Below are 27,437 nucleotides of genomic sequence, written 5' to 3'. Positions count from 1 at the left end.
GCATGTTCATGCTTCTGTTAACCAAGAAAAACTAAGCTCTACTTGCTTGAGAAAAAATTGTATTGAAAGCTGCTGATGCCTTTATTGTATATTGTTTTTCGACCATTTGGCATATAAACATGACGCAAGAAGAAAAGAAAACAACCGAACAAAAACTTGGGTACCGCAGACATCTGGACGCCATCCGTGGGCTAGCATGTATGGCCGTTATTCTGTTCCACTGTAATGTGCCATATATGGACAATGGGTGGCTAGGAGTGGATGTGTTCTTCGTGCTCTCTGGGTTTCTAATCACTTCAATACTGCTGCGGGAGATAATTGAGACAGGTCACTTGGATTTGCCAAGGTATCGAGATTTGGACTCTCTCCAACCATATATATCCCCATTCCAACTATTACAAGATTGAAAAAGATGGATCTGATTGATTTAGTGGCTCTTTTTTGTTTCTGATTAAATTTCAGTGGATTCCGCTTACAAATAACTGTAACGTAAATTTTGTCGGCACATTGATTTTGTTGCGGATTCCGCAACGAGCGAATATAGGTAGTTATTCCGGATTCCGCAAATGTAAGCGGATTCCTCAAACGTAAGTAGATTCCGCAAGTTTATGCGGATTCCGCTCACAAGTTGCGGATTCCGCTTACAATTTGTAGATTCCACCAACAATTGCGGATTCCGCGACAAATTAAGTTTACTAAACACACATGATATCATTTGTTCATTGATTTCACAAACTGGTTCCAGATTCCACACATTTTGTTGCGGATTCCGCAAAATTGCCTGTTTTTGGAGTGATTTCGAGCAATACAGTGTTTTAGCTATTTGTCCGTGGATCAAGGAAAAATAGCATTGTTGCGGATTCCGCGACAAATCTCATTTTGCCTGTTGGGGAGTCCGCTTACAATTCACAAAATGCACAGTTTAGCCTCGTAATGTTTTTTATTTGCAGAACAAAAAAGGCACGACCGACAAAACTTAACCGCGACTGTCACGACTGTCGCATTAAATACCACCGGCACGAACAAAAACTTAACTGCCGCCAGGTATAACCATTACAAATTAACGCGGCCGGAGTGACCTACAAATGTTAGTCTCCAACAGAAAGACTGACCAAAACTGATCAAGACCGGCACCACCGAAAAACTCAACCGTGACCGGCACGAGTATCAAAATTTCACCGCAATCGACAAAAGTAAACCGGCAAAAAAATGGCAATCGACAAAAGTAAACCAACAAAAAAATAGCAATTGACAAAGGACACCTCAGACAAAAAAAATAACCGTGACCGCACGACCGAAAAAAATCAACGCGGTCGGTGCAATCGACATAAATTAATTGACACCGGTACGACTGACGTAAGTTAACCACGACCGGGTTGACCGACGAAAGTAAACCGCGACCCGCATGCTAAATAATTTACTTGGAAAAAGTCAACAAAAATTAAACCGTGATCGGCACGACCAATAAAACTGAATCGCGAGTGCCGCAACCGACGAAAGCTAAGCGCTAATGAAACGACCTACAAAAGTCAACCGCTGACGGCTCAACTGACAAGAATTAACCACGAACGGCACGAGCAAAAACCTAGGTAACGCCGGCGTCACCGACAAAATTACTGGAGTATGAACAAGAAAAATTAATTGTTCCAGCACTACTGACAAAATTAAATCAAGATCTGCTCGACCGACAAAATTAAGGCCACCTGGACGACCGACAAAACGTACCCGCCACCAGCACCACTAACAAAACTTATCAGCGACAGACACGACCAAGAGTTGTCGACAAGGACCGGCAAAACAATAAAAATTAATTTCCCCCGCACAACTGACAACAATAAATCAAGACCTGCACGATTGACAGAAGAAAACAATGACCGGCACGTCAGACAGCAATAACCGCGACTGACACGATCAAAAAAAATGAACGCGGCCGGTGCGACCGAAAAAAAAATAATTGACACCGGTACGACTGACGTAAGTTAACCTCGACCAGCTTGGCCCACAAAAAAACGCGACAAGCATGAATGATAAATTACTTGGAAACAATCAACAAATATTAAACGGTGATCGGCTGCCACAACCGACTGCCACAACCGACAAAAACAAAGCGCGACTGAAACGTCCGACAAAAGTCAATCACTAACGGCATGACTGACTAACACTAATCACGACCGACAGGAGCAACAAAAACAAAGATGGGGGCCGACCGAAAGGAGCAAAACAACATGGGCGGGGCCGGCTCGAACCAGAAAAGTTACTCGCTACAGGCACGACTGAAGCTAGTTTACTTCAACTAGCGTGACCGACAAAAGTTAATCGTGGCCCGCACGACCTATAAATATTACCGAATCAGTTTAATTGCCAGCAGCAAAGGCTCACATCTAACGGCACTACTGACTAAAGTAAATCGCGACAGACACGGACGGCGAACAGCATGACCGAAAAAAACGCGGCCGGTGCTACCAACCAAAACTAATCGACACCGGCACGAGTAATGTAAGTTAATCTCGGCCGACTTGAACAACAAAAAAACAATCGCGACCGGCAAGACCGACGAAAATCAACCATTAAAGGCACGACTGACAAAAATTACTGCAAACGGCACGAGCAAAAAATTTAAGCGCGGCCGGCACGATAAAAAAATCCTTCCCCTCAACACGATTGACGTTAATACAGTGCTGATTTAAATTATCCGGACAAAATGAACAAAACTTGAAATTTCAAACGCATTTTTCTCAAATTGCAATAAGACTAGACAAAAAATGAACAGGAGAAAAGTTGCCTAAAATTTCACCAGAAATAATATGGTGCCATTTTTCTCCAAAACTCTCAACCAAATTTTAACCCCAAAAAATGGTCATTTTGGCTTTTTTCAATTAATCGAAAGTTACGCTGAAACTAATTTGTTGATTGATAAGGAAATTATATCACAAGAAGGCTATTACAGAGCCCAACAAAGTTTAAATAGGGTTAAATCTACAAAATTTAGTATAAGAGAAAAAAAATTACCTGAGAGTCAATAAATGTGATTTTTACAATATAAGACCCAGAACCTTAAATAATTTGCGCATATTTTTTGGAGATTTAACACTTCTTAAACTTTGTTGGGATGTGTAAGGGACTTCTTGTGATAAAATGTTCTTATCAATTAACAAAGTTACTTCAGCGTAACTCTTGATTAATTGAAAAAAGCCAAAATGACCCATTTTTGGGGTAAAATTTTGGTTGAGAGTTTCGGAGAAAAAATAGCACTATATTAATTCTGGTGAAAATCTAAGCAACTTTTGTTCTCTTCACTTTTTGTCTAATCGTAAACCAATTTGAGAAAAACGCGTTTGAAAATTCAAGTTTTGTTCGTTTTGTCCGGATAATTTAAATCATCACTGTATACCTCGACCGGCGCGATCGACGAGAATTAACGTCATAAGCCACTAATATTTTCCGCGTTCGGTTTGAAGGACAAAAAATAACCGTCACTGGTACAATCGAAAAAATTAACCAGCACCGGCTCGACTATCAAAGTTAACAGCGACCAGCACGAACAACGGAACTCAATTGGCGACAAGCACCACCGTCAAAAGTGAACCACGACCAGCACTATCGATAAGAATAGCGGCGATAAGCAAAATCGACATAACTTAAGCGCGCCCGACACGAGCGACAAAAATTAACTACGACCAGCACGGTCGGCAAGACTAAACAGGACCGGCACGATCGACAGAAATGAAATGCGACCGACACAAATGACAAAAATTAACCACGACAAGCACAATCGACAAGAATGACCGTGACGGGCAAAATTGACATAACTCAAACATGACCGACACGGTCGACAAAAAATAACTACGACCAGTACGACTGATAAAAACCGGTGACCGATGCGGTAAACATAAAATAACTGGGACCAGCACGACCAAAAGATAATCCTAACATGCACGAGAAAAAAGTAAATCACGACCAGCATGACCGGCAAGAGTAATCTCCACCGGCACGATCGACAAAACCTAATTTGCCGACCAAGTTTAACCGGTTTTCAGCGCGAAGACAAAATTTTTTGGGTTCAACCGACCAAAAATTATAATCGCCACCTGCAAGACGTTAATCATAAGTGACTTCACGATCGAAATTAATCACGATCAGTACGACCAAAAAAATTCAACCGTGACCGGCACAACAAATAAAAAGTAACCACAACCGGTAGAAACTGCAACAATCAACCGGCTACCCGAACGATCGAGAAAAGTGAACAGGCAACCAGCACGACCATCAGAAGCTAACCTCGTGCGGCACGACGGACCAAAACTTACAACAGACGACGCGACCAAAAAAATTGAATTGTAACTGGCAAGACTGACAAATATTAATCACATTCGGCACACCCGAGAAATTTCAACCTGACCAATACGACTAAATATTAACTGCAACTGGCACGACCGACAAAATTTAACCAAGAAACAAGCACGGCATGCAAAAAAAATAACCGGGACCAGCACGACCGACAAAGAAAAATCGCGATTGGTTTGACCGACAAAAGTTAACCACGACTGTCACAACCGACTAAAATAAATCGCGACAGACACGAATGACCAAATATAACCGCTACCGGCACGGCTGACGGAAGTTGAGTACAGCCGACATCATTGACAACAATTAACCACGACCGGCACGACCGACGAAAACTAACTGCGTCCGGCACGATCGTAGTAGCACGTTCACGACCGCCGGCACTTTTTTGACTTAAGCTTTATGTTCTCAACAGAGTTTGAACCATCCGTTTTTTGCATCCGGTGTTTTGCAAAATTAAGCAATACGAGTTTCAGTAACATAAAATAAGGATCTAAGTGATAGTTTTTTTTGGTCTGCGTTTTTAGTTTTTTAAAAATATACACACTGCGGACTTTTTGAGACTAATTTCCAGCTTTTCAAAGAATTTATAAACTTTTGTGACCGTTGTTTGACATTTACAGACTTTATCGATTTTCTATAACTTCGACGAAAATTTCTATGAAAAGACTATCTTGCTGATATGGTTTCTAGATATTAAAAACTATTGCTACCAGATATTTCAGTGCCGTAGAAAAGAAAATTTGATCTGGAACTTTGGTAGTTAAATTGGCGGGAAAATGAAAGCTGGAACCTGACTATTAGCATTTTTGCGAATTTCATGAAATTAGGTCTTTCAAGGGTTTGAGAATCCAACGGGCTCAAATATTTTCTAAACTCAAACATTGAGCCACCAGCGGATTTAGGGGGGAAGCGGAACCCCCCCTTATTCTTCAGAGATTTGACCCCCTGACAACCCAAAGGGTCCCCCTTTATACTATTTTGAGATATCCAATTTTGGTGACGGACCCCAAAATTTTTCTAAAGGGGTTTGCCGCAACAAAATACTAATTTTGCGGGGAGGGGGAGCGCGCGCCGAAAAAAAAACGCAATTTTTTGGGCCCCCCCCTCGAGAAAATCCTAGATCCGTCCCTGACGCGCGCTATTTTTTGTGCTATAATTGCGCAAACTAAATGGAATTACTGCTAGGTTTCCAGACGCTAAAAACATCATGATGTACTTTACAATGTTTTGTAAGGAGGTGCAGAGAAGCAAAAAAAAATCTGAAAAAATTCGAAATTCGTGTTTTTTTTCAGCCAAATTTTGGCGATCAAAATACATTTTTTTTTCAAATCTTATTGAAGACTGAGGTCCAGTGTTGGAAGATATTTTAACTTCAGTTTTTTTTGTAAAGGTTTGGGGGTTTAGAAATTAGCAAATTGACCATGCTCTGAAGATTGACCATGCTCAAAAAAACGTTCAAAATTGAAAATTGAGTCAAACTTATTGTTCATAATCTTTTCGTGCTACTCAAATTTTCACGCTTGGCTTAGTTAAAAATTACCGGTTTTTGAATTTTTTCTTTATCAACCATATTCATTACCGATTAGGGGCCGTTGGAACATTCAGGGCTTTGCAATGATATACAAACAATACCAACAATCATGTTTGTTTTTAGATTCTACTGCCGACGTTTCATTCGACTGTTTCCAGCGTCCGCCACCGTTCTTAACGTCACAGCTCTGCTTTTTCGCTTCACCGAGCTTCCCAAATACGTCAAAATGCACAAGCGGTCTTTCATAGCTTCCGCTTTGTACTTCCAAAACTGGCACGGACTGAACATTGCACTGGACTATTTTACAGACGAGGGTTCAGATCAGAGCCCTGTTATCCATTTCTGGTCCCTCTCAATCGAGGAGCAATTCTACGCTGTTTTTCCTATTCTTCTGATCGTTATTACATTCATTTGCAAAAAACGCATTTCATTGTTGTTTCTATTGTTCGTCACTTGTTCGATTTTTTGTATTTTTCTGAACGTCAAGTTGTTCTTTAGTTCTCACATGGTGGCTTATTTTTCGACCTGGGGAAGACTCTATCAATTCATTTTGGGCTCTGTAATTTCAGCAACAATTCTGATGATTCCAAAAACAGGTTTTCTTGCCGAAAAACTACAAAACAAACATTATCAGACCTTTGCTGATTTTTTATCCTTGGGAACTTTATTTTGCCTATGCTGTATGGTTACTTTGGTGAAGGGCTCGCCCATGTTTCTTGGAATTGGAACATCTCTACTGACATTCGCAATGATACTGTTTCTAGAACTATCTTCTGAAAATAACTTCATTAAGTCTTATGTGTACCACAATCCTTTTCTTTGTTTCGTGGGTAAACTGTCCTATCCCATGTACCTTGTACATTTACCTCTTACCAAAATTGGAGATATAAACTCTCTATTACCAGAGGATGAGTTTTTCAGGCCAATCACTATTTTAGTTTCAACAATCACGCCCAATCACTATTTTAGTTTCAACAATCACGCTGTCTTTCTTGATAAAAAAATCAATCGAAGAACCTGTAAGAAATTTATGTAGTCAATTTTCATCGAAACTAATTTTGTTAGTTTTTTTGACACTGACAGTTATTCAACCTTTTCTTTTGAACCAAATTTTGAGATACTCTTTTGATGAACCTATCAGTTTTTCATTTATAACGAAAGAAAATAAAAACCAGACAATAAAAATCAACAACCAAGACCCAGAACATCCAAATCTATGCGACTATTTAGCGGATGATAAAAGTTTTCTACTTGTAGGTGACTCATATTGCTTACCTTGGAATGATTGGTTCCAAGAACTACACTCTACGTGCGCTATAAAAGCTGATTATAAATCTTTTTGCCATGCGGGTTCACCTTTCTTCCATACTTATTACTGGGACGCGTCACATAAACAACATACCAAAAAATTACAAAAAAGCCATGAACAAATTCCAGGTAAGAGTATGGAATATATTCTAGCCAAGAGACCAAACATCACAATTTACTTCGCAAGAGCACTGCACATAGCAGAAATAAAAGTGACTGAAAACAGCACAGCAATGTCTGCAAAATCAAATTTGGACAAGTGGAAAGAGATGATTAGCAGTGAAATTCCCAAATTGATCGAGAAAGTGATTCCATTCACTACACCTGTTATTTTGATTACACACCAGACATCTGAACAAAACCCAACAGCATGCATTAAAAAACTAGAAAACCAGCACAAGGATCTCTCTAATTACACAAATGCATGTCCGATCACGATTTCAGAAGAGAGTGGTGTTCCTTTTTTGCGAACATTTTATCAAGAATTATCCCAAAAGTATCCCAAATTTCATTACATTGACATGGCGTCTCTGTTTATTGGAAGCAATGCTACGCGAGTAACACTCCCGACAATTTTTGAAGGGGTTCCTGTCTTCAGAGACGGTGTTCATTTGTCCAAATTATACGTGAAGAAAATGTTGCCAGTTTTACTATCAGAACTGCGCCGCCAAAGGTTATTGTAGTGAAGACGAAATTATGTAATATTTACAATATTTATGAATCTGTACTGTTTATGATGTATATGGCGTAAATAAAGACCAGAACCACATCTATATATAAAGTTATTTCCGCTTAGTGTTAATTTGTACAATTTTAATTGAAAAAATTTGTCGATAAATATTGCTTTTTCATTTGTCCTGATTGATAGATACAAAAATTGTCATTTCACTTACTTGTGTGCAGTGTGCGTACATCATTGTCTTCTTAGTGCTGGTTAAGAAAAAGGTGTGTCTGTATGTATGTATGTATGTTTATATGTATGTATGTTTGTATGTATGTATGTATGTATGTATGTATGTATGTATGTATGTATGTTTGTTTATATATATATATATTATATATATAATATATATATATATATATATACCCGGTGGCGAATTGGAACAAATTTTGCTTTTCAAGGGTTTTGTTATGAAAGAAGCAAAACATTTCTTCCTTTATTTTCTCTTTGTTGAACACAGCAATTTATTCATTTTATAAAATGACTTTCGTCTAATTTTGTTTTCGGTTCTTTTGCCCACAAGTTTTTCGCCCATTCGGCCCTTCGCGCATAAAAATAGCCTCTATACATACATACAAAGTTTCCTGCATACATACATAATATCATACCTAGATACATTTATACACACACGCTCACACACACACACAAACACACACACACTCACATATATATATATATATATATATATATATATATATATATACTATATATATATATGTGTGTGTGTGTGTATATATATGTATATATATGTATAAATGTATGTATGTATGATTATATGTATGTATGCATGTATGTTTGTATATATGTTTGTATGTATGTATGTAAATTCGTATGCAGGAAGCTATTTTCATGCGCGAAGGGCCGAATGGGTGAAAAACTCGTGGGCAAAGGACCAAAAACAAAATTAGACGAGAGTCATTTTTTTAAAATGAATCAATTGCTGTATTTAACTCAGAGCAAATAAAGGAAGAAATTTCTTGCTTCTTTTATAATAAAACCATTGAAAAACCAAGTTTGTTCCAATTCGCCACCGGTCAAGGACAAATTGAAAGTTTTGAAAATTTCTGCCGTTTTTGTATTCCGCCAATATCAAAACTAAGTCACTGAAATGGGTACTTTTTTCAAATTTTAAAAACTGAAAATAAAATGAGCCGAAAGTCAATTTTTAAAAGGAATCAATTGCTGTGTTCAACTAGAAGCAATTCTAATAATTGGCTGATTTTTTTTCGCTCATTCGGTCCTTCGCGTATGAGGGATTCCACTAGTATGTTTGTATGTACATATGTCTTATGTACTATGTATATATGTATGTATGTATGTATGTATATTAGTTCCGAAAAAGGAGCTGTCACGCGTAAGGTTACTCAATAAGAGTTCCGAATAATATTGCCACTCAAGGTAATGCCGTTTCTTTCTGATCGGTGAGGGTTAGCCCGACATTGTGCAACGCCCGGTTCGAATCCATAGTCTGGACAAGATTTTAAGTCGCAAACAAACTCTGGAAGTACCGTATCTCAATCGAATGATCAAAAAATTAGTCACAGATGTCAAAAAATTAGTCGCGGCGATCAAAAAATTAGTGCCGGCGGTCGAAAAATTAGTCGCGGCAATCAAAATATTAGTCGCGCCGGTCGAAAAATTCGTCGCGGCGGTCGAAATATTAAACGCGGTGGTCAAAAATTTAGTCGCGGCATGGTCGAAAGAATAATTGCGGCGGTCAAAAACTAAGTCGGCGCGGTCGAAAAATTAGTCGCGGCATGGTCAAAAAAATAGTCGCCGCGGTCGTTAAAAACTGAAAATAAAATGAGCCGAAAGTCAATTTTTAAGAGGAATCAATTGCCGTGTTCAACTAGAAGCAATTCTAATTGGCTGATTTTTTTTCGCGCATTCGGTCCTCCGCTTATGAGGGATTCCACTAGTATGCATGTATGTTTGTATGTACATATGTCTTATGTACTATGTATATATGTATGTATGTATGTATGTATGTATGTATGTATGTATGTATGTATGTATGTATGTATGTATGTATATTAGTTCCGAAAAAGGAGTTGTCACGCGTAAGTTTACTCAATAAGAGTTCCGAATAATATTGCCACTCAAGGTAATGCCGTTTCTTTCTGATCGGTGAGGGTTAGCCCGACATTGCGCAACGCTCGGTTCGAATCCATAGTCTGGACAAGGTTTTAAGTCGCGGACAAACTCTGGAAGTACCGTATCTCAATCGAATGATCAAAAATTTAGTCACAGATGTCAAAAAATTAGTCGCGGCGATCGAAAAATTAGTGCCGGCGGTCGAAAAATCAGTCGCGGCAATCAAAAAATTAGTCGCGGCTTTGTCGAAAAATTTGTCGCGGCTGTCAAAAAATTAGTCGCGGCTTTGTTGAAAAATTTGTCGCGGCCGTCAAAAAAATAGTCGCGGCATGGTCGGAAAATTAGTCGCGGGTCGAAAAGTTACAAGCGGCAATCAGAAAATTAGTTGCGGTATGGTCAAAAAATAGTCGCAGCGGTCAAAAAATTAGTCGCGGTGGTCAAAATATTAGTCGCGCCGGTCGAAAAATTTGTCGCGGCGGTCGAAGTATTAAACGCGGTGGTCAAAAATTTAGTCGCGGCATGGTCAAAAGATTAATTGCGGCGGTCAAAAACTTAGTCGGCGCGGTCGAAAAATTTGTCGCGGAATGGTCAAAAAATTAATCGCAGCGGTCGATAAATAAGTCGCGGCGGTCAAAACATTTCTTGCGGCGGTCGAAAAATTAATCACTGAATGGTCGAAAAATTAGTCGCGGCCGTCGAAAAATTAGTCAGGGCATTGTCAAAAGTTAGTCAGCACGTAGTCAAAAAATTAGTCACCAAATTTTTAAAGAACAGTCATCAAATAAACAGAAACAACAAATGACTAGGTGTTAGTTCAACTCTGAAACCATTTTGATTTAATTTTTAATTTATCGGGTTTTTAGCTTGCAAAACAATAAAACAGTTGCAAATAGCAAAAAAAAAACAGTATATATGTAATTTTAATAAACAGTTACCTAGAACAGCGTATTTGATCATGATATACAGGACCGCCATTCGAGAGCCTACACATGATCCCAATATCAAATATAAGCAATATTTGGGGTTGCCTACTTTTTCGGCCATGCCGCGACTAATTTTCCTTCGGTCGCACCGGTCGCGGTTACCTTTCCTTTGGTCGCGCCGGTCAGGGCGAACTTTCTTCAGTCGCGCCGGTCGCGGACACATTGCCTCGACCCGCAAAGGCGCGGCGGTCTGAAAAAAAACCAGTTTTGGTCGCGGCAGTCTTGACATATCAAAAATCCGTTGCAACTGTCTGATCATAAAACCACAACCTCGACCCAGGCAGGCTGCTCCGGACGGTTCTTTGTCGTAGCATGATAGTAATGAAAATAAACTGGGAGTATTTTTTGAGTTGTGTAACAGTCGAAGAACTACCGCACTCAACGAACATCAGTTAAGCCCAAATTCCATTGCCTTAAACCTTGAAAGCTAGTAACCGAATTTTTACAGAACAATACCCGCACTGAAGTTTCATGAATAATAATCACTTATATTGGATTTTCATTGTCAGTCTCTATAACAAAAAACCTATTTCTATCGATTGAAAATGGATTATAATGATAATATTTTTAAAGCAATAAAATCGCCATATAATCGATTTAATCGCTTATAGTCGATTATAATCGATTATATTCAAAATGTGTTAACGAAAGAAAAATAATCCTTTTTAATCGATTATGATATATTTTAATACCATTATTTAAACCTTTTTGTGGGTTTTTTTTATTTTTTCATAGTTTTGTTAAACTCAAATTAGTTATTTTGTTCTCTCGCTGAATGTCTTTTTTTCTTTTTTTTTTCAATCGCGTTTATGGTAAATTACAAAAAATTGCCTACCCACGCTAACCCGCACTACAGTTACCTGTCCTCGTGGGGAGTGGAGGGTGTACGTGGGGGGCCTGGGGGAGCGGAGTAAGTACTTGGGGGGATGGGGGTAAGTAGGGGGGGGGGGAAGTTTGTACGTCGTGGGGGGTAGATGAAAAAACATATTGTCCTCTTCAAAATTACTACATATTGGCCGAACCTGGATGAACGTGTTTTCAACCTCACAAAATTTAATCACTTTTCATGGATTTTAAGTACAAAAAGAAACCCATTGTTTTGAAAACAAAAAAAAGATTATAATCGATTATAATGGATTTTATTGGATTTTTATTTTTCAAAAATAATCGATTAAATGGATTAAAAAACATTGTGTTGTCTAAATTTGCCATGAGGAGCGATTATGTAAACAACATTTTAGTCAACAAAAATCCATTATAATCGATTTCTATTCATGGAACTTCGTTGCGGGAAAGTTTGCACCGAACCTATTTATGATTCAGGGACATCAACTAGTCAAATATTAATTTTAAAAAATAACTCTTTTTGGGACACTACCAATAAGTGCACTCTTGTTTAAATTGGCTTGTTAGCCATAAATACAATCTACCGGTTTTCTTAAAATAAATTTGGGGTTACTTTTTGGTGAATAAAATTAACTTTGATCTACCCTGGGTTGAATAAATCTCAAGACACCTCCCTCAAGCTTAGGCGGAAAACAATTATGAATTCAGAGCTGAATTTAAAGGTCAAGACATACTAAAACAAGATGCGATAAAAAAAAATCCCTCAAACTTGACACCTCAATCAGTTTTTTTCTTTTTTCTTACTGAAATAGCGTCGCCACATCAATTTGTTGTAACCAATGGGAGTGTTTAAAATACACCTCCCAGATTTTCTTGGATTACCTGGTGTGAAATGACAACCTATCTCTAACTATTAAACTTACTACATTAAAACTCTCAGTTCTAAATTGATAAAAAGAGTTGTTACAAATGAAAAAAAAAACATAAAAAAACTGTAACTTTTCTTTAAATTCAAAAAAAAACCCAGATTTCAAAATCAGTGTGATTTGTACGCGGTACCAGTACCATCAATTTGCCTAATCGCCTGTCTAGAGTTTTGCGAAATAATTCAAATTTTGAAGGATCTAAAAGTAATGAAATGTCAAGACCACTCTCGGCGTTAGAGTTTGCCTGTTTCGGGGCGTCGGACCTAAATCTCAAGGTTTCGAAAGTGAGGTTGTTTCGGAGAGATGCTGCTAGTATCTGGTTTCTATCCCTCAACGTTTTCAATGCAGCCGTGCTTTGTTCTTATATAAGGACTTTTTCCAAGTCATCCACTCGCTTACCGATATCGCCAGTTTCTCTAGAGTTTGATAGTAGGGAGTCTCTGAAAACGAAGTAGTGGGTCCCTTGAATATCACTGAGGCTTCTACCTTGAATATCACGTCTGGGCTTCTATCTCCTTTCCTGACAATTTTCTGACAAATGAGGTCGCAGTATCCCCTCCTTGGTTCTGCTGTTACAATGTATCTTTTTAAGTTTCTGGAATCAAAATTCACTTTTGAAAGTAATTTTTCAAAGATTAACGACCGTTCCGAGTTTTGCCTTCTCCCGAAGTGCAGCTCGAAAGGGTAAAAATTAGTGACACTGTAGTTGTTAAATCTTATGTTTTCGATAATGGTTTTGAGAGCGGATTAATTAACCCTTATTTTTTTCTAATTGCCTTACACCCAGTTTTTTTTAGTTATTTGCATAGTTTTTAATCTAAATCATATCTGCGCGAGTCGATTAAAAAGGAAAATATGAGATTAAGTCCTGTAGAGCTTCAAAAAGATTTTACGGCGTTGGTTTTAAAACCTAAAAAAAAGAGTCTGTTCTAATTGATGCCGGGATAGTATGTATCGAGATATAGTTTTTTACGAATCTTAATAACATTTTGCTCCAGCTGCTTTATTTAACATACTTGATGGATACTTCGATTAACGGTCAATAGCGACCAGATTTTGAACTTGACCTTTCGACTCATCCTATAGTGGTCCTGCCTAGTCAGGTTGAAGTTCCTGATTTGCGACCTTAGGTAAGTGTAGAAATTTGGTCGAGTTTAACTTATTGATCGGTTCGATATTTTTACTTTAAAAAATGAGCATTCCTAGCACTCTTTGCACTTCCTGACAAATTTGCGATTGGTTCTTGGGTAACAAAAAAATTGGACCGCGTCCTCCATTGCAACCTGGCCTTGTGCGATCTATGCATCTGAGTCGAAACTTTTCTCTGGAGACAAATTGTTATGCTGTTCGGCCGCCGATGATGATAAATCCGTCTATGAAGGCTGCCGGGTTCCAAAAAATATTGATGTAGGGGTATATTTTGGAGAATCCTTCTTGATCTTTGCTGAGTGTGGCTTGCTTCATGAGTCTATACATCGGGTATTTGTCGACAAACTATGACAGAATGCCTGCATCGAGGTTTTTAGAAAATCCTGGAAGTGACTTTTTGTCTTCCGAAACGAATATATTTTGGTTTGGAACTCACTGTGTTCACTTGTGGGCGGTTTTGTAGAATAGAACATTTGGTTCCCCTCTTCAGTCTCAGGTTTACTAAGATGTTTGCATGTTTACACTTCAACCGAGCTCTCTTTCCATTGAGTATGAGCTTCTTCCCCGTCTGTCTCCACATATATTCATTGTTCTTCTCCTCGCAATCAATTTTTCTAGTATGCGCCACTTCTTCAACAGTTGGTCAAGGCTATAATTTGCGGCTGCTTGACATCTTATTTGAAAAGGGGATATATTGGTTAGCGATTGGATGAGATTTGCCAGAAAAGATATAATAGTTCGCCAAGCAATTGTCTGTTTTGATTCTCGCATATGATTAGTTGATCTAAACTCCGCGAACAATTTGCATATTTACATCTGATTGGCTAAAACTGTTTGAGCATATTTTGTTGCTCTCTATCATTTGTCCATAGAATAGCTTAAAGAAATCTTGTTGGTTGATATTTTTGGTGAATTCTTCACGCGAAATGATGCTAATTTTGCTCGTCTCTGATTTGTGGGACTTCTAGCAAGAACTTACTAGCCTCTTTCGAAGTTGCGCCAATATATTTTTCGACAAATCTGATTAGAAAAGGAATGAGAGACTTTGGAATTGTGTATTTGGGAAAAATTGTCCTTTGCTTATACAATGTACAATTGAACTTGAAATTTAGGGATAAAATAATATCTTTTTTGATAACTCTTCTTTGCATAAATTTTTTGATGTGTCGCAGGAAGAGAAAAAGATATCGATCGTTTTCACTACGAACTGTTCGTCAAAACTTGAGAGGTCAGGTGCTTCCAATGTAGGGTAGCAAGATAAAAAGCCAAATGTTCCTATTTTTGATCCTGATATATGTGAAGCATCAAAATTGAAAGGTAAACGCCTATCCGCCCATCATGTTAGTCTTGTTTGATAATATTTGTTTCCCCTGTTGGTTTTTAGGGCTGAGCTTTTAGCAATGTGGTCAGTAAATTGTCTAAAATTCTTTCCCCGGAGATGATTCCGAAAACGTTTTGCATGAACAGACTATCGCTAAAAGTTCCAATTCATTAGTACTCTATTTCTTTTCTGGAATATAACTTTAGGAAATTTGCGGGCGAAAAAAGTAGATACCCATGTGTCATCCTTTAGCTGTTGTTCTAAAGCTGCGTCAAGTCCACTGTGGCTTGCGTCACAATTAACTTTTGACTTTCTACTAGCAAGAATATAATATGATAACATCTGATAAAATTTTGACTTTAAAGGAGTTTGGCTAATTTTTTCCCCAAATAATTTTTTTTGGTTTCAAGAAGTTAATGATGATCTGAATTGTTCTGTGTATAGTTATAGGTTTGGTAAAAACTGTTGAAGGTGGTTGAAATGAGGTTTTTGTCCTAGGATTGCCTGGAAGTTTAAAAGTTTCGGTTTGTAACCTATGTAGGTCGAAACCTAGCCAAGATATCTTTCTGACGGAGAACTCATATTATGGAACTTTAAGGCGGAAACTTCTTTATCTTAATTTAGAAAACCCTTTCCACTATTTGATTTAAAAAATTCTAAAACGCAGTTAACTACTTGAATTTTTAATAAAGTATAGTCCATGGCCTTCTGGAATTCTTTTGCATCTCGGAAAAAGGAAAGTGCATTAAATCCAACTTTCAAGCGATATGTACCTCTGTAAACTCCATATTAAAATTACAGTGAGAACTGACTTATTTGCGGACTAAATGCTTATTTGAAGTCTAGCGAGGAAAAAATGTTTTCTCCGGGATTATTGGAGCAAGTTGTTTAGGCGGCTACGTTCAGTTGTTCTACAAAATTCGGCGTTTGATAGCGGTGTTTTGAAAAGTTTGGTTGATCATGGAAACAGCATCGATGGCTACTGTGACTGAACCGCTCTTCTTTGCCGTGATAACTACAGCTGTATTATATTGGTTTTTTCATTTCCTGATCTTTGAAACATACCTAATTTAGAGGAAATGTTTCTTTAATTGTTTTCTTAGTAGTTTCTTTAGTATGCTCAAAAATCTGATAGTTCAGTTTCTTCAACTTCAAGAATTTTGTGGGGGGGGGGGGGGTTGGAGTCTTTTTCCACCCTATTGCGTTTTGTAAATCCAAATTTAAAATGCAAGTTGTTCTGTTTTCGGATAAGAAAACTTTGCCTGATTTGTTTTTCCAATTTAGGGACGATATGTCAGCGACTCTAAACAGTACAATCGCTTTTTGATCGTAATCTACATAAGATATGTCTAAGAGGACTGACAATGTAGGATACAATTTAACATTTTTGCTGTTTGCTAAGAGTCGATCTGCTGCGGTTTTTTTTTTTACAAATTGAGCTGGACTGCCCCTGTCTACAATTGCTATAAGATAGAGTTGTTTAGTTTTAAGGTAACTTGAAGGCATTTCGATTTTACGGATGTGGAATTTATGATGTCGAGCTTCTTCGCCGATGTTATCTTTGGGACTGATAGGTGTGTGTAGAGTGGATAGACTTTCTCTCGATGGAATATTGTTGTTGAGATGTTGGATTTCTTGGTCGGTAGTTCATGATTCAGATAATTAATGCCTTCCAAATTCCGAGGTATTATCTGAAGTGATGGAAGCAATATCCTCCTCTGCTATTAAATCTGACTCGCTATCTGCATTAATTACATTTGTGGTTGAATTACAGCATTTAGCGAAATGTCTTTTTGTGTTACAGGTTTTACAAATTAAGCCTCTCGCTGGCCATGATTATATATGGTTTGGGGAATAATCTTTCCCGCAGAAGCAACAATAAGTTTGGTTGTTGTACGATCTGATGGATTTTCCTTTAGAAAACTTTGAGATTGATTTATTCTATTCTGAAGGTTTTTTTCTGAACTGATAAAGTAGGTTCCTGTTTTAACCTAAATTAATGGTTAAATTTTCGCTTGGACGAGTTTGAATAAAAATTGTTTCCCGTTGTTGTAAGCACTTGTTGTAAGGTAAGAGCCGTTTCGTAGCCGGTTTCCTGCAAAAGTGCAGATCTGAGCGTTTCCTCGGGACTAATTCCCGGCTGTATACAAAGTTCTCTCTTAGTATCCTTAACTTTCATTTTCGCAATATTTAACAAATATCCGAGGAAGACGAACGTTACGTTTGAAAGTATCTTGAATGGAAACAGAGAGATAGATAGCTAATCGTTAGAGAAATTCCGGGGAGCCCTCGCTGAAATGGCAAAGAAATGCAATATAACCGCAGGAGAAAACATATGGATACGAGATATTTTCATCAACAATATGAAAAACTCAGATATCCAACGAAAGCTCCTTACAGAAACTCTACCAACTCTAAAAGCACTAAATGTGGCCTTTACAGACGAAAAAAGAATAACGAAACACCTGAAAATGTCAAACAATTTCAAGTCCAAGGGATCTTCTTCAAAAAAATCTTTTAACCATTTTAATGTAAAAGGAGAACCAATTTTAAACATAGAACGAAGCAGTATTTGTATGAAATGCGGGAGCACACGTTTTCAAAAGTCTCTAAATATCCTGGACACTTTACCAGGCTATGTAAATCCCGCCGTTAAAATGTAGATATAGTAGATAGTCAAGTTGTACATAATACAGATTGTCATTATCCTTCAAAACAATCGGATATAAATAGTGACCGTGTAAATAGAAAATGTTGTGTGGTAATCAACGTATGGTGAGAATCCAGACAGAACGAAACGGATGGTTATTCTGTTTTAAATGTGACAACTATTTGCGACAACTAAGGAAAAGAACTCAAGAAATTGATAAATATCGAAATAGGAAAAATAACCTTGTGATTTTCAATACTCAAGTTTAATCAGCTATTCTTGTGAGTTTCCTCAACCGAAATGTCTTCCATGAATTAAAGTTGCGAGACCCGTAATTTAAAACTTATTTGGTGGAGCATTCGACAAAAGAGATCGCAGACATCGCAGAATGGATTCACAGACATCGCAATTAACGTCACTGAAAATTGAATTCTACCTATATTCTCGAACGGATGGTTTCACAATGAAGGCCAATTTTTTCTGACATAAGACCACGAGAGGACTATCCTTGGAACCGATAATTTACCAAAAGTGGTAATCGTAGTATCTCAGAAGCAGTTCGCAACCACCTTAACAAGAGAAGTTGTAAGTCCAATAATCTAATTTCTTCATTCTACAAAAAAAAAGAAATACATAATATAACCCAGACTTGTAAGCTATTATTCCTTCGGATTGGAAGAATAAAAAAATTTCACAAAAATTAAAACTTTTACATGAAACTCTAAAACCAATACAACTTAAAAGGTAGACGTGTTCCCCTCAAATTATTCGAGGCAGTAAAAACAGAACTAAATCCTCTCAAATTCGAAGGACACATCAAAAAAGTAGAAAACTGCGACAAAAATAGGTTTATTAGTTCAATCTTTATCACCTGCAAAAAGGATAAAACTATCAAACTAGCACTCGAATCAAAATTCATTAATAAACAAATCTACGAGAACAATTACCAAATGCCTAATACTCACGAATTATTAGATAATGTCGCCTCGCAAATCTCAAATGATTCCACCGGAGAAGTTTGGTTTACCAAATTAGACTTAAAGAACGCCTATAGTCAATTTAGACATTTTTACCAGTGGCCAGTGCAATTTTAGCTTGGTAGGCGGACACACTACCGGCACATATCAATTTTTAACAGGCTTTTACGAACTTGGCAATGTGCCAAACGATTTTCAAGGAGTCATGGATTCAACTATCGGAAAAATTCCTCTTACAAGTTGTTAGCTTGATGACATTTTAGTCGCTTCCAAAAAAACTTGTACATAACACAAAAATTCCGTTTTAGACGATTACAATTTCGCAGTTGAATAGCCAAAATCAAATTTCTTTGAAAAAGAAACAGATTGGCTTGGATTTGAAAATAGGAATGGCTTCTCTAATGGACAAAAGCTAGGCCATCAAATACATTCAAATTCCGAAAAATCGAAAGGAATTGAGATCATTCTTTGGTTAATCAAATTAGTATATCAAGTTTGTCCCAAATTAAGCATCAATCGGAAGTCCTAAACAAGACTAAACAAGAAATCAATCTGGTCATGGAATGAAGAACACACGAGAAGATAAAAATAGCCAATCTTACTGAAAATACACATTTTGACGTCAAGCGAAATACGAGAGTAAAATAAGACGCATCCCGAAACGGATTTGGCGCTTCTCTGGAACAACTCCATGGTAAAGACTGGAAAACGGTCTCTTTTGCTTCAAAGTGTTTAAATCCGCACAAAAATAAAAACTTCACAAATGAATTGGATCTTCTGGTTTTTGTTTGGGTGGTAGAACACTAAAAGAGTTAACTTTACGGCTCAGAATTGAAATTATTACTGACCATAGAGCTCTCCGTTGGGCACTCTCACCCAATCATGGAAATAAAACATATCATAGTCGCTTAAAAAGATGTATTGATTGTCTTTTACTGTTTAATTTTACAATAAAACACTTAGCAGGGAAAGATATGGGTTTTACCGACTTAATTTTAAGATCCCCCTCAGCAATGCAATTCCCCCATCTCATTACGAGGAAGAATTATTAGTTGCTACAATCAAGAAAATTAACAGAGCTATGAATCCAACGGATCACGGAAAAATGATATGTAATGCCATTGATTCAAATTTGGAAATTTCCAATTACGCAAGATTACATAATTATGTTTTCATTTCGGTTCTTAGGTTCTTTAGTTCAACTGTTCCAATTTACGATCTAAAACATTGCAAAACTGAACTTTGTAATTCTAAGTTTTTTCCTTTGGATTTCTCCAATATTGATTTCACGAAGTTGTCTATCAAAACCTGCATTTTTATTTTTTTAAGTCTGAACTTTTTTAGCTTAATTACTAGTCCACAGGATTCTAAAATTATAAAAAAAAAACAGAAAAAATGTCTAATAATCAAATTGTAATTAAACCTTCTACTTACAGTATTCAAGTTACAGTTGAATTTCCCGTCTGGTCGAACACGAAAATTTAGTGACTAAACACCGAGAAAATTTGAAGCTGCCGGAACAATTTTTGAACTTAAATACGTTATTCAATGCTAAATTGGTTGCCCTAAAAACAGGGGAAGACCCAATAATGAGTCCAATCGTTGAAGCTATTCAAAACAGAGAAGATAAGATTAATGCCAATTCTCACTAATTAAACCAGTTCTTTAAAGATCTTCACGAATCCGATGAATTTTTATACATGTATGGAAAACTCGTAATCCCCTTCACCTTAAGAAACCCGGTTATGAAGACTTTACACGAAGCTCATCCAGGACAATCCGGCATGAAGTACCTCGCACAGTATATATGGTGGCCTCACATAAATAGTCAGGTTTACTTCCATGGGATAAACTGCTCCCAATGTACATTACAAAATGCGTCCGGTAAGAATACAAAAAGCGTTATCCCTAATACTCAAATCAGCGAATTGCCTCCCTTCTCTGAACCTAAGGAGGAAATAAATCTCAATTTTGCCGTCCATTGGATTCCAGTTGGGAAAAGAAAAAGTATCTTTTACTATGCATCTACAGATTCACAAAAATTCCATCGGCTAAGATAACATCTTCCACTTCTTCAAACACAGTAATCGAATTTCTTCAGGATTATTTAAAGCTTTGCGTCATTCCATTTTCTATCCGCGTTGATCACGCTTCTTGTTTTACTAATTTTGAAATTTTTTGCGACTCCATATTAATATTTTGTACAGTTGGCGACCATCGCTCTAACAATCTCGTAGAAAATTTTTTACAAATTGTAGAAATTAAATGTTTAGCTATGGCACTTGAACACCAAAAACCTACTTTACAACAAGATATCTCAAAAATTATTTGGAATATTTGTCCTTCCTTTCAATCAAAAACAAAATGTCCACCCTTCGCGATACATTTCAGTAGAAAACCTAATACGATCTGAAAACAACTGAGCTCTAATAATTTATCCGATGTAATTTTAGACAAAGCGAAATCCATCTTAAGCAAAGGACAGGCATTAGATTGGAAATCAGATGACCGGCTCGACGACGGATACAGAGTTATCATGATCCCTAAAAAACCAGTCCCCATTGGAGGAAGGGTACGAGTCGGCTATCCATCACCTTCGAAACCTTCTTCATATCGTTTGCCCCTACAAAGTCCTTTCAAAAGTAAAATACTTCGGAAAACCAAGGGAAGCATAACTGGAAATCTTTTCTACAAAGAACTCAACCAGAAAATTATCAGCGCTTCAAAAACTGCGATAGAACTATCCGACGAAAAGATCATCAAAAAGTCTGACATCTCACTTCCGAAATCAAATTCATCTACTACACGGTCTTTTAGAAGAAATATCTGTTTTCCATTACTCCCTAACCTTGATTTCGATGTAGGTTCAAAGAAGACGACCAAATCGAAACCACAACCGTTGAGAAAAGCAGGTCCGAAGACTAGAATGAAGACGGAGTTGGCTACTTATGACAACAACACAACGACGAGAGTGTCTAACCCTTCAACCAAGCCAACCAAAAGCAGACCAACACGCAACAAAGAACAGACATCAAACGAAGGTTACTCAGCATGTGACGAATCTATGATAATTGAATTGGACACATCAGGTATTAGGGATTGGGAGTGGATTGCGTTTTAGTATTAAAAAAAATCTCTTCAGCTTCCTTTAGAGGGAAAAATGGGCTTGTTACCTTTAATCTAGTTTGACTTCATATTTCCTATTGCGGGGAATGTTGTGAATTGCATTATTTTAATAAAACCTTTATAATTAATTTTTAGTTGTTATAACTGGTATTTAGTTTATGACCTTGATACATTCATTTTACCATCGGAGAGAATGCTCTCTCACTTTTTAATGTTTTAACTTTGAGATTAATTCACTTTTAACCGACATTTTTTCTGTACATAAGTAGAATTAGCTGTATCAAAGGAACATTTTATCACCCTCAGTCTGGTTCAAACCAAACCAAATTCATTTTGTTTTTGGAAAGGTAACTCATAAACCCCGTTACCAAAATCACCGCTTATTTGTACAGTCAAACTCAAAATTTCAAATAAAGAGATCCATCGAATCATATGAAAGAAAAACATAAGGTGGAAGAACTCTCATTTCTTCAGCAGACTACTCTGGTCGATCATATCGTCATTCGGTCCACTGTCCATTCTCTCTTCCTAGTTGGACACCCGAGTCGAGATTTTTCACCTAATTTGAAGCAAGATTTGAGCGGTTTGAGCGGTTTTTTTAGACAATAACGCTTAAAATCTTGCTTCAAAATGAGCGGTTTGAGCGGTTTTTGAACGGTTTATCTAAAAAAAACCGCTCAAAAACCGCGCAAGATTTGAGCGGTTTTTCAGCGTTTTTTTTTTAGAAAAACCGCTCAAAACCTTTCAAATCTTGCGCGGTTTTTTTAGATAAACCGTTCAAAAACCGCTCAAACCGCTCATTTTGAAGCAAGATTTTGAGCGTAATTGTCTAAAAAAACCGAAAGATTTCCAAACAAACCGCCCAAACCGCCCAAACCGCTCAAACCGCTCAAATCTTGCTGAAAAACCGCTCAAACCGCTCATATCTTGAGCGGTTTTTGAGCGGGATCTCGACCCGGGCAGAGCATGTCTGAGAGTTTTCAACTGAACGCGACTTAACAATCATTTTTCTTACTCTTTCAACTGCTGCTTTTTGTTAGGCAATGGAGCCACGGTTCCTGCAGAAGGTCCAGTGCAAACTGAAGTTAAGTTTTTTTGTTAAGTCTTCGTTCATTACATTCTAACGATACTCTCTGTCATCCCCAGGGGGTCATTTCACAGGCGTCCAGTCGTCAAAGCAACGTTATGATGAATAAAAAAAGATCTCTGAAAAAATCTTGGTCTCACCTATGTCTGCAACATTTCGTTGATTCAAATGCCCTTTCGACATGAGATCTTTGACCCATTCATATTTCCAAGATATCAACACAAATGGACTCTAAAGCGTGTACCGAACTTTGGACCAGATCTGCTTTAGACCGACTTTAGACCGACAAATTCGAATTCATGTCGTAGAGGATATCATGTAGATCATTCGCGAAAGATGACTATAGCTTCGTGGGTTTGTGTGCATCTTCTTTCATCGTCTCATTGCCAGCGAGGATGCTACTACAAAAATGGACACTTCTTTTTTTATGCAGCAAGCGAAGAGATAACTCGGTCAAAAACCACACTAAGTCTAGCACCTTCCTTTATCGACATTTTCTGAGCTATACAATGATTTGATACATATCCAAGAGTCAAATTCGTATATCGTAGACTCCGCATGATGATGCTTCCAACAAGGGTTCTAGATTCATGATACGCAGATGAATCTCATCTTTTTCGTCAGCCACAGGAAAATTGCTTGACAGAGATCATCATCCCTTCCGCTCGTCAAACTAAGTCAAACCGCAATTTTTTTCGACCTTGAAGAAGTCCTCATTTATCTATTGCGAATCTCTTGGAGACTTGACGACGATCGCAACTAACAGTTTACGGAGTAGGTGCAATTTCAGCCTCCAAGCCTCATTTCCAGTTCTTGGTGATCTACTGCTCAAATGGTAACTTCATATTGCCAACCGTAAATATTCTTGATTGCCTTCAGATGTGCTACCGAACTGATCATCGAAAAGACTCCCAGAGTGGATGCCACATTAATCCTTGTACCCGCATTGCCTGTTCCCTTAATCTCATGATCAATTCGTTGCCTCTAAGACTAGTTTTCAAAGCAAGTTAGTACCTCGCGACGACAGAGTCGCAGCATACGCACGAAAGCGTTGCCAACGCAGATAATTAGTTCCAAAAATTTCATCTAGACCTTTTCACTTCAGTGTGTTCAGATATTCACTCTTCGCATCCTTCTGTAACTCTAAACTCTTGTTTGCTAACCTTCTGCTCTCGCTTCAATTTTATCTCCTCTGGTACAGTTTGTCATATGACTTCCTTTTAATTTTTGCTGGATGACTCCCTAAATTTGCTGCTATCCGTTTTTTTCTTCTGATTCTCTTCCTTCTCGTCAACGGCTGCAGCGATGGCGAATCCTTACTCATCCTGCGGCACAATAATGACCAAGACTTAGAAAACCACCTGCTGAGCTCCTCTCGGTTTCGCGGCATCCTGATTTCATACATCCTTTCCATAAATCCTGTCAGGCAGCAGTTGGACAAAACTGACGATCGGTTCTTGCGAGCATCAGCCCTCGTTCTCATCTCCTGGTCAAAAAACGAGCAAATCCCTCACGGCCGATCAAGTATCTGATATATCTTCTTTCGGTTCGCCTCCGATCTTATTTAAGTGCTAATATGGCTCTCCTCTTCATATCTCCTCAAAGAGCCGGTCTTTTAAAAGAAATTTTTCATTGCCTATGCGAAATAAAAGTGATCAAATGGCTCATAGAACCCACAAGTTCCAAAGTTGTTCCTCCACAGCCCCATTACTGACATCAACAGACGATTCATGTCATGCTTCTCGCAGCTGTGCCAAGGCAGATCCAGAGAGTCCACCTCGGTTTTGCCGGCTCTTAGCATTTCAACTCCACCACTTCTCGCAAAGACTTTACTTCAAACTCTCCCACCACTGCAATCACCACCCTGTCACGTTTGTTATCTTTGAATTTAGCTATTTTATAGCCCTCCAAAGTTATTGGGCCTGCCAATATTGACCAACGGCACGAATATTCTTGTTCCTCAGAGACCACAGTTGTCATCGACAAATTTTCAGCATGCGAACTGCAGCGTTCTCGAAGAATAATTACCAGAGGGACAAATGTTTTTTGGGCGAATGCCTTCTTCTCAAGTTGTATTGAGCTTCCATAGTAGTCCAAATCTAGATCGTTTTTTTTTGTGGATGAAAATTTTCCATATAATATCCATTGCATGGCGTTCGTCTTTAGATGATGTTTCTTTGGGTAAAGCGCCGTACGATTCCATTCCTCAGGTGTTGACCAGGTGTTCTGAAAGGTCTGCGTCATCCAAAGATTCTGATTCATGGGTTGAGGAGGCGCTGAAGACATTTCTTACTAACAAGTCTGCAGTTGGACCTCCAGTGATCTATACAAGGGATGTTGCGAATGCTCGAGCGGCAGTGTCAATTGATAACTTACGTTGTCATAATAAGGTCGATGTTGTCTGTTCCAAGGAAAAATTAGATCTGATTGTTATCAAAGTACGGAAACGTGAATGTGGAATTTTTCGTTGAGAGTTCCAAAAGGACGAACAGTCAATTCGGTTGATCGGGCTACTTGAACACTCGTGAATTTTCATTCAGTAGATTGACTTTCTTCTATTTGTAGGTAATCGGCCGCTGATTGCAGTTAATTGCTGGAACAGCTGTCTTAGAAAGCTTAAGTGTTGATGTACGGTGGCATATTACACATTTTCACTTGGAGGGGTTGTTAATTCGATCGATTGGCGTCGGGATACTGGAAACCGTCAATGAATTTTTATTCTGTAGATTGGCTTTCTTCTAATTGTACGTAATCGGCTGATGATTGCAATTAATTGTTGGACCCGTTGTCTAGAAAGGCGTAAATGTTGATGTACTGGGGCATGTTACACATTTTCACTTGCAGTTTTTTTTACCACGTGTTGTCCCAATAATTTGAGTCAAATGCTTTTCATTATCATGAGTTTTGGTTTTGCTTTGTTGGACAGGTTTTGGTTTTGCTTTATTCTGTTTCATGGGTTGAGGAGGCACAGCAGATTCAAGTTTAATCGACAAATCACATTATACTTGACACCAGGACAACCTGTTTTTTGTTTGCAGCCAGGACAACCACACTTGTCCGAATAAGAAGAATGGTTGTCCTGGTTGCAAAATGCGCTAATATTGAATTAATTTGATGCGCAAATTGAATTCCTTTGTTGTGGGCTGAAAATGTATCCTTGTTTTTCTGGTTAGATTCAGTCGAGATACAAAGATCACGTGAGTGTTTTGCGTATATTAGAGTCGTCTGCTTCAGGATTTGATTTCGGATTCATCGTTAAAAAGTGCAAGATTTTGCTGATATGAGCCGTTAGTTACAAGATAACGGGTAGATTATAGTATTTCATTGTAAAGGAGCTTGTTGATTACAAACCCTATGTAGTTGGTCGATTTGCGAGTACTGTTGCGAAACCAAGAGTTTTCACAAGGTTGATAACGAAAGAGGTAAAACTTGTTATGAGTCGATGGCGATCGAAAGTTTCGTAGTTCTCTGATGAAGTTGTTGGCAATGATGTCAGGTCGTCACCAGATTTGTTTTTTTTTACAGAAATTAGTCTGAAATGAAGTTCCATTTGCTGGTTGAAGTTGCTTTGCTGTGTAAAGCTGATGGATGTTGTTGATGCAGTGGTTGTTGCTGGATAAAAACTGTTGATGACTTGAAGGCAGATGCGGGTGGTCTAGTAGTTGATTTACAAACTGGTCTTCAACATAATGAAACCTTTTTTCGACAAACTCTAAAGCTGCAACTCCAATCAGCAAGCAATCCATTTTTTATGCACTGCTTCGATATTATGACAAAAAGTGACAGAAATTAGATTCAAATCAATGACAAAAAGTGTGTTTTAAACAGTTTAATGAAATCGCTTTTGATTTAGGCACCCTGATTTACATGCTGGATCCTATGATTGATTTATGGAAAGCTGGAAAACTTTGTTTCAGCCTTTGTAGTACAAATAAGTGTGCGGTGCTATTTGTAATTCCTAAAATCTTCTCAAACCTGTAAGAAAGAGGGTTTTTGTAGTTTGCAAAGGATGTGAGATCCAACATGTTTGTGAAATTGTAGAACTACAAATTTTCCAAGAAATCCAAATAGTTTGAAACGTTTTTGAAAGCGAAAAACGATAGTAGTCTTAGTTATCATGAAAAAGATAGCCATTTTAGTGGTCACAACGATAGTCGTCTTAGTGATTAGCCCGACATTATTTTTTATGGTTTTGAGTTTTTCATTTTGATTATAATACTTGCTGTCAGCAACTTTCAAAACTTAATCAATTGAATGATTTTAGAAGAACTAGGTTTTTGCTGCTTTTTCTAGGAACGTGAATTCAAGTTTAAGCTCAAGTAATTGACAACGAAGTACAGTGGGTAAAATTTTCTAGTTGTTAGGACAATG

The 27,437-nt window shown here is 37.8% G+C and overlaps 1 protein-coding gene across 1 annotated transcript; it reads left to right on the top strand.

Moving 5' to 3' along the window:
* On the top strand, nt 1-25,646 carry LOC134848611 (putative O-acetyltransferase SAR0937). Its single transcript, XM_063866130.1, has 5 exons — nt 1-346; nt 6,002-6,897; nt 21,718-21,942; nt 25,233-25,384; nt 25,632-25,646. Exons 1-5 carry the CDS (start codon nt 120-122, stop codon nt 25,644-25,646), a joined length of 1,515 nt encoding a protein of 504 aa, XP_063722200.1. The 5' UTR covers nt 1-119.
* Nucleotides 25,647-27,437: the final 1,791 nt, after the last annotated feature.

Source organism: Symsagittifera roscoffensis, chromosome 6 (genome assembly GCF_963678635.1).
Source record: "Symsagittifera roscoffensis chromosome 6, txSymRosc1.1, whole genome shotgun sequence".
NCBI lineage: Eukaryota > Metazoa > Xenacoelomorpha > Acoela > Convolutidae > Symsagittifera > Symsagittifera roscoffensis.
This window is presented reverse-complemented; position numbering and strand designations above follow the sequence as displayed.